This window comes from Neomonachus schauinslandi, chromosome 5, assembly GCF_002201575.2.
Source record: "Neomonachus schauinslandi chromosome 5, ASM220157v2, whole genome shotgun sequence".
NCBI classification, from domain to species: Eukaryota; Metazoa; Chordata; class Mammalia; order Carnivora; family Phocidae; genus Neomonachus; species Neomonachus schauinslandi.
In genome coordinates, this window is record NC_058407.1 from 139,426,877 (window position 1) to 139,435,328 (window position 8,452).

Genomic DNA, 8,452 nt, shown 5'->3' on the forward strand with positions numbered 1-8,452 from the left:
CCCTCCCACACCTAGTACACTTTAATTCAAGTCTTCCCCTTATGGTTAGTTTATGGTTCTTTACTACACATCCAGTTCTTCTACATTAGGGTCTGTTGGTTAGAAGGGACTTTCTGTCTGATCTGTTTCTGTGCTGCAGATCATTCTATCTGCTTTTCAAAAATCTCCTGAATTTTTTTCCTCTTTGTTTCAAGTCTTGGTTTTGTTTGTTAGTTTGGTTTTTAAGTAACTCTGAGAGGGAGGTGTTTTACTTTTCCTCATACAGCACTGTTTTCATTAAAATTCTTTTTAGTTTTCAGAATCCACCTGTGGCTATGTCCACTCACATGTAGGCTGGGTTCTTGGGAATGGGGCCTCTGTGAGCTCTGGAGCCAGCCTGGGTCTGGTTGGGTTAGCATGGGCAGACCTCGGTGCCAGGTGAGCTGGGTGGGAAAACACGGTTTTGCTAGCTCGGCCAGTCTTGCACGCACTGGGTCCCTTGTGGGTGCGCTCAGATACTAAAGTGGTAATAAAACTGTCACTGTTGGAGATGACAGTTGTCTTAGGCCTTTCCAAATAAAAAATATTGTTGTGTTCTACAGTAGATCCTCAGATCAGGAATTTCAGTAAAGTCAGAACATAAACCGGTAACTATTCACTTTAACCAAAAGCAAGAACCCGTAGACATTAAAACAACCTCTTTTATCCTCCTTGGAGTCAAAGTGAAGTATACTTGCTAAGAATGCACATTAAGTCAAAGTTGTGTTCCTAGCTTTCTCTTCCAAACTCCTGCCGTATTTGAGTAGGAGTGCTGTGTTACTGTGGTAGAAACACCAGAGAAGATGTCCTCAAACCAAGTCTGGCACAGGTCTTTCCGGGATCTGTGATTCACAGCTGCTCGGTGGTTTCTGAGCATTGGATTGGGGGGCCCAGCTTGGGGAGCTGGCACGTGGCCAGCAGTCCGTGTCTTGGGGCTGACTCTCAGAAGCCTCCTCCCTTTCAGGGGCTCTGTGTTCACCCCAGCTTTGTTCACATGAAGGAGGACTGGCGTCCCCTTGCCACCATCTTTGTGCTGCCGAGCCAGAGGTAGCAGCAGGCAATGGTGCTGGTCCGCGCACCCCGACCGAAAGCGGTTGAGCAGTGGGCACCTGCGCCCTCTGTGACACTTGGGGCCTCCTGAGTTCCTGGAGCGAGTTGGGGCCATGACGGGAGGGGCCTGGGCAAGGCACGCAGATGCCCTCAGCAAGTTCGTTTTGAGTGGAGGAGCTTGGGGAGAATTTTTATCCCTGACTCACGTGAGCGTCTCATTCTTGTTTTCTTCTTTTTATAGGCACCAGTTTGTAGAAAATAACTTAATACTAAAGATGGGTCCCGTAGATAAGCGAAAGGTAAGTCAGACTCTCGCTGCATCTCCCCGAGGGTCTGTCTCCCCTCAGCCACGTCAGGGTCTGGTCTTCCGCCGCAGGCTCCGGCTGATCCTTGCTGCGCATGTGTCCTTGGTCTTGGTTCCCTTTCTCTGAAAGATCATTTCTAGATTTGACGGCTAAGGAAGACTTGAGCCACTCGGGGGAAGCTGTTTGAAACCACACAGGAAGGCTGTGGTAAAATAGAAATACAGCCTCTCGTTTCTGGCTTGGGGTTTTGATATCCTATCAAGTTGTCTCTTACTTCATTAGAGTTGTTTTTGAAAGTTGTTATTTGTTTCATGGATTAATTGTGTCAAAAATATCAGACTCCACAAACACTCTGCCAACATGGGCCCTTCTGAGTTCAGGCCTCAGGCCTCCGTTCCTGGCCATGCTGCACACGCCGCCCTGGTCGGTGCCAGCAGTGGGGAGCCCCACCCCACCCCATGGAGCAGAGGGCACAAGGGGCGCCCTGACTGTCCCTGGCAGGCTTGGTGGAGCAGGCTCGGTTTTGCTTGCCGGTGCTGCCGCTCCCTCATGTGGCAGCAGGAGGGAGACACGCCCAAGTGGGGCTGTTGGAATCCAGCTCACAAAGGCCAGGCAGGCTGGGCGCTTCATTCTGCCTGCCCCTCTGTGACCTGAGAGGCCAGGTTCCAGGCGAGTGGACAGAGGGCTGGCGCTGGTCCCGAGCCCCAGGCTGCTGTGATGGCCAAGCCTCTGAGGCCGCAGTAGGTGCTGCCTGCTCCCACTTCTGAGCCCTGACAAGCAGGGTCTTTTCGTTTTGCATCAGGGCTTGTTTGCACGACGACGACAGTTACTGCTCACAGAAGGGCCACACTTGTATTATGTGGATCCTGTCAACAAAGTCCTCAAAGGCGAAATTCCATGGTCGCAAGAACTCCGACCAGAGGCCAAGAACTTTAAAACCTTCTTTGTGCACACGGTGAGTTTGTCTGTATGGGTTCTCCTCTGCAGGGCAGTTGTCTCCCCCTTTTCTCGTGTCCCAGGGGCCCCACGCTCCCAGCTCAGCTGCGAGCTGGGCCCCCCAGGCCCCTGTGCTTGTTTGTCAGGGTGGGGGTGACCTAAGGGAACTGTAGGTCCTTGCCCGCACGTGTGATGTCTGCACATATGCACAGGGAAAACCCATGCTCGTGTGCCTCCAAATGTACCCTCCGTGGCTGCAGTAGGGTGCTGCTCTCGGTGGCAACCCCTCAGCATTGTTAAACGGTTTCTGTCTCCACAGCCGAACAGGACGTATTACCTGATGGACCCAAGTGGGAACGCTCACAAATGGTGCAAAAAGATCCAGGAAGTGTGGAGACACAGATACCAGAGCCACCCGGATGCCGCCGTGCAGTGACAGGTCTGCGGCTGCCACAGTCGCTGCCAGGACACTTGCCCCAGCGCGGCTCACCGCCCTCCGGGACGCTTCCAGACCACCTGCCAGCCATCTCAAGGGGGACGCAGACGGCAGAACCTTGCAGCTTTTTTATTTAAAAGAAAAGAAGAAAAAAATACCCAACCACACAAAGAACAAAACCAATAACGAAAAGGAATTCAGGGTCGCTTTGCTTGCTCTCTGTGCTCTGTGGAGGCTCCCCAAGCTCTCCTTGTCTTGGGGACCCAGCGCCGTGCACGTCCACCTGATTCCCGCCCGGGCGAGTGGAACAGACTCGAGTCACCAGCTCTGCACCACACGCCCTGGTCATGCACCGGCCGGTCCTCCTGTGGCCGAGGGGATGGGGTGTGTGTCTGGGCTCTTCCTGCCCCTAGGTTATCACAGAACCCGTCGGCAGGGAGCCATGCACGCCTCTGCCAGGGTGGCTTCGATCTCTGGCGGGTGGGAGGGTTCTTGGCTTTGGTCTGTGTACTTCTTTTCTTGTGTCCCTTACTTGATGCCCCTTTGCCCTGCCAGGGCCCCTGCTTGCCTTCTTGCATCGCTCTGGCTGTGAGCACTCCATGGCTTGTGTTCGTTGGGCAGGCTCCAGGTGCGGAGATGTGGAGCGGGCTGTCGGGGTGTGCTATGGAGCCGCTGCTGAGGTTGGAGGGTGCCAGCAGGCCGTTCGCATTGAACGTCCCTCTGAGCGGGGTTGGCCCTGTGGAGCTCGAAAGAAGCACAGGTCTGAAAAGAGCACTGTCAGAGGTGGGCACCCAGTTGCGCCAGGAGACAGGGAAGGCTGTGCCCTGCTCTGGGCACGAGGCCAGGGCAGCAGGGCAGACTGGGCCTGGCGTCCCCCATGTGGGGGAGTGCTGCCTGATGAGCACCTCCTGAGAGTTTGGTCCGAGGGTGGAACATGCAAGCCCCCCAGCGCAGTTTGCTAGGGCTGAGGGTCTCTGGGTACCAGCGGTCTCCCAGCTGTGACACGCACCCCTTTGTGGTGAGGGAATGTTCTTGTAGCCTGACTTCCAGCACGTTCACATCTCCACAGTGAAAGTCTGAAAGCCTTCTCATGCTGCCAGGTCATTTATCCCCATCAAGATGTGGACCTTGCCAGGAAGAAAATGTTGCTCACCTTGCATGAGGGGTAGGAACACCACACTGGAGTCTGAGCGCCCAGCCTGCTCGCCCCCTGTGCTTTCAGCCTGCCTGCCTTTCTCTTTTCAGAGGCAGCACAGTGCTGCATACCTACCGCAGGGGGTCCACGATTTACTGGTCCTTTGATTTCTTTGCTGCTGCTCCCTGGACAGAGAAAGCCTGTGGGCCTGGTGGGGCTCGGAGCTCCTCTCCCTGCCCGTGTCCCATGAGGGCAGTCCGCAGCCCCAGGTGGGCGGGGTAGAGGCACCGCTGCCTGCAGGCTGCTCACAGACTCATATCTGTCCCCAGGGGATGAACAACTTTGCCATTTCCTGGAGACTTTCACGAAGGCACCAGTAGAAGGCTCACACAGGAGAGGTCCCCCCTGACCACTCTGCCCCCATCTCCTGTCTTGAACAAAGCATCCGTCACCCCGTGTTGACGAGTGGTCCAAATCGGAGAAAAGATGTCTTTCTCAAATGGGTTTAGTGATATGAGTGGCCCTTGTGTCAGCCCGGTGAGGGGAGTGTGGCTGTGGAGCTGCCCCTGCTGGGCCGTGCAGGGGGCCGGACAGGAGCGGAGGTGGGGCGGGGAGTGCCGGCGGCTTCCTTTTGGGTCTTGTGCACTGCTCTATGAGAGCTGCGCGTGCATGAGTGAGCGAGGGTGCGTGTGCGCGCGTGCCCATGCCGGGGCGGGTGCCAAGCTGTGGGGGGCGTGCCTGCCCTTGGGGCACCCAGGGGAGTGGGATGCTGCCGGGGCCAGGGTCATAGGTCACGCTTCCCTCTTCCTTCTCCTCGCTTTTGAAGAGGCTTGCCTGTGTTCACCTGCTTTTCAAAAATTAAGTCTCTCTGGGCCTTCAGGAATGTCATTTCCAGCTTACTCCCCATGTTGATCATTTAACCTTTCTTAGAACACCCGCGTCTGTGGGCGTGCTGTTTGGAGAGTTGGGGGCTGCTCTTGCACAGTGTTCTTCCTTGGGTCCGGTTATGGGGAAACAAGCAGGGCTGGCGTTTGGCTCTCACAAGAGCGCTCGGCTGGGCTGCTCCGGGAGAGACGCAGCGTCTGCTGCATTCCTCTCTGGACAGCGCCACTACCTCCTGGGCTTCACCCGCCAGCTCCATCGTAACCTCCGGAACCAGAGAATGAGGGGTTCAGGGTTCAGCTCGCAGCTGACAGAGTTGAAGTGACTGCCCTTGCCTGAGCCAGTGACAGCTGAGCCCTTCTCCCTTTGCCACCTTTCTCCTCTCAGAGCCTTCTTCCCCCCTTCTCTTTTTTTTTAAGGCACATACATGTTCTTTTCCTACCCTGTGCTTGTCCATGTCGGCTTTCGTTGTATGCAGCTTGTCCTTAGAGTGCCTGTCCCCAGTGCAGGTGCCTTGCCTTCTAAGATGTGGGCATGGCTGTCAATCGAGTATGTACCAGACATACATGGAAGTACAGGTGATTTATCCACACTGAGAAAGAAAGTGCTCTGTTGACTAGATTCAGGAGCCATGTGTCTTAGTGAGGGCCAGGAGAAGGTTCAGTGCCAACCACATAGCCGGCACGCAGAGCTGGTCCCATACCATGTGGCCTCGCCGGGCATGGAGGGGAGGGGGTGGGGCTGTGGCCTCCACAGGCTCAGGTGGCCCACTGCGCCTTGCCCCTCTCTGGGAACTCCAGGAAGCCAGGCTTGGGTGGGACTGTTCCTTCCCTCTTTCTGTGGACCTGACCAGGACAGTGGGCGATGGGTCGTGTAGCAGGTGGCCCCGTGGGGTGCAAAAGGCACCTGCTGTTCTGAACCTTGGCTCTCAGGAGTGTGTTACAGACCTGCTTTGCGGGAGATGCCTCTCGCGGCTGTGCCGGAGCTGGTGGGCCCCGCACGTTCTCCAGGCCCCTACTGCCGCCCTGTGGTATTTGTGGCCGAGGCCTGTAGGCATTGCAGGAGTCGCCCCGTGGCACAAACTCACCCAGGGCCAGGTGCCAGCCCAGGGGCTCCAGGTGGTTCTGTACTTTCTTAAAACATTTGCTTTCTGAGAACATCAGCTGTAGGCTTACCACCCAGAAGAGACCACTGTGAACATTTTGGTGTATAACCCCCCCACCCCCCATGCACATATTTGTTTGCTTTTTAAACTAAAGTGGGAACATGAAACACACACTGTTCTGCATCTAGCTTGTTTCACTTGATAATTTATCTTAGGCATTTTTCCACATCATGAACAATGATTAAAAACATTGTTTTTAGTGATTGTAGAGCTTAATATGGTTATCAGTTTTATCGTAACTTATCTGACCATTTTCCTGTTATAAAACATTTAGATGGTTTCTGGTTTTTCACTATTTAAATAATGCTGTGATGAATACCCTCGTAAATCTTTGATTTTGACTCTGATCGCCCCCCACCCTTGGTTCCTAGAAGTAGTGTTTTGGGGTCACAAAAAGTTTGTTTTAAAGGTGGTATTAGTCTCTCTTCCTGTCTTCATCTGAGGCTTAGATGCTCAGAGTTTCAGCACACAACCTCCTCAGTTGTCCTACAGATTCTGGACAAATCAGTTTCTGCTAAGGTGTGTGTTCCAAAGAATGTTTTAATAAGACTGCTCTTTTTTTCCCCCCACAATGCTAAAATATCATTTATTGCAGTCCGTTTGTGACAGATTTTTCCAAAAATGCATTTCCTTATTTTCATTGACAGAATCTGGTTATGCTTGCATGTTAGTTACCTTCCCATCCCTGCTGCTGTGGCTTTCACATGCTTGGTGATATTTTCAGAAGCTTGTACTTTGTGTCCACAATGGTACTGAATTTGCATCTGCACAGGCAGCAGAGATAAAAAGTGTTGAACTGACCTTGCCACATGCATAGTGGATGATTTGTAATTAAGTGTGTGTAGACTCCGAAAATACATTGGGCCATTTGGAATCAGTAAAAGAGCAAAATCTCTACTTGAGAAAGAGACCATGTAGGCAGTTGGGTTTAACATAAGGTTATTTGCCCCTATGCTCTTCAAATGGTGGCACTCAGTAGGAAGGTCTTAGCAGTTAGTAGAGTGCAGTGGCCAGGCCTTTTCACTGTAGAGGGTGATTGTCCTGGCCCACGTGGCTTTCGGGACTCCTCCCCTGTCCTCCCTCACAGTGTTGCAGGTTGTCTGGCTGTCTTCAAACCCAGAACACCCAATTTGGTTTCATTCCTAATTTCTCCACTTTAGTTTGGGGTCCATTGATTCTGAGAGGAGAGGTGCGTGAGAGATTTTTTAGGTGCTGTGCTCAGTGTCACTTGAGTCTGCCAGAGATTTTTGGCTGGATTGTGGAGAATTGGACTTCCTGCCCTCCTCTGACACCCCAGGTCCCCTGTCCCCTGTCCGGTCCACAGACAGGGTGCTCACTCCCCAGACCGCAGAGGCTGCAGCCGCTTGCCAGAATATGATGCAGGTACTATTCTTAGAGATGTCGCCATGTGCATTTTTCCACATTGTTTCTTTTCATCCAAAGCTCACATGAGCTGACAGTGAATCAGGTGGGTGTGGCCCTTCCCACTTAGGCAGCCTATATGGCAAGTGCCCTAAATCAGGGCAGGAGTCACTTCCAGAGCTTCTGAGGGGGGCAGGCTGCTGGCCCAAGGTTGCGGAGTTGCAAATCAGGCTGCCTGTGGAGAACTGGTTTGGGGAAGGAGCTGTTCCAGCCAAGAGCAGTTTTATCTGTAGCTCGGACAGCTGTGATGGGCAACTGAACTAGCCTACATGTATACCTGAATTTTCCCCAGAACCCACTTCTTCAGTGTGAAGAGACACCAAACTTCGCGAACAGAGAACTTTTTACAATAGGCAGACCTTTTTTTAGTGTGTGATCCACCCTAGTCCCAACCAATCTGGCAGAATGATTTTTGAATAGGGGTCGTTTTGCTGGTGAAAAGCCTCTCTATCCTTATCAGAAGTTTGATTGGACATTGACAAAAATAAATTTTTGCATTATTTAGAACTGCTGTAGCTGTTCCTTAACACAAAATCGGATGAATCAATAGTATGTTAGCTGTCTTTCAGGTTGGTGGCAGTCAGTTAGAACATGTGTAAAATTCTCTACCTGGTCTGTAGCTGTAACTGTGATGTACAGGCAAAGCAAAGATTTAAAACTTATGAAAACAAATAATGCAATGATATTAGGATATACACTTTTGTATTTTTATTCTTATATAAGGTTATTTGCTGGCTATTGTTGGCCTCTAGTTCAGTCTGTGTTATTTAAAATCTAATATATGAATTATTTGGATTGAATTCATGTTCGGGGCCACGTTGTTGTATGTATTGATGTACAGCCTTGAATGTGAATAATTATTGTAAACTATATTTTACAACTTTTTTTCTGGCTTTATTATATAAATTTTCTATTTGGTCAATGATTTAATCATATAATTTAATGAATCTGTTTCTTCTCTTTTTTTCAAATATTTGTGCTTTAGATGTAGTTACTGGATGATGAATTTTCCACCTATGCTCGGTAGTCTTGTAATAAAAAGCATGTAGAGTGTAGACGCTCGCTGGCCTAACTCTTCTTTGACCGGGGGCGCGGGTCGGGCT

The 8,452-nt window shown here is 51.6% G+C and overlaps 1 protein-coding gene across 1 annotated transcript in view; it reads left to right on the top strand.

Annotated features, from left to right (window-relative positions):
• Positions 1 to 8,400, top strand: part of PDPK1 (3-phosphoinositide dependent protein kinase 1) — a 47,661-nt gene extending 39,261 nt beyond the window's left edge. Inside the window, exons 12-14 of the mRNA XM_021698001.2 lie at positions 1,310 to 1,367; positions 2,176 to 2,328; positions 2,629 to 8,400. Of these exons, the coding sequence (XP_021553676.1) occupies positions 1,310 to 1,367; positions 2,176 to 2,328; positions 2,629 to 2,745 (328 nt within the window). The 3' untranslated portion in view covers positions 2,746 to 8,400. The remainder of the gene's footprint in view (positions 1 to 1,309; positions 1,368 to 2,175; positions 2,329 to 2,628) is intronic.
• Positions 8,401 to 8,452: the final 52 nt, after the last annotated feature.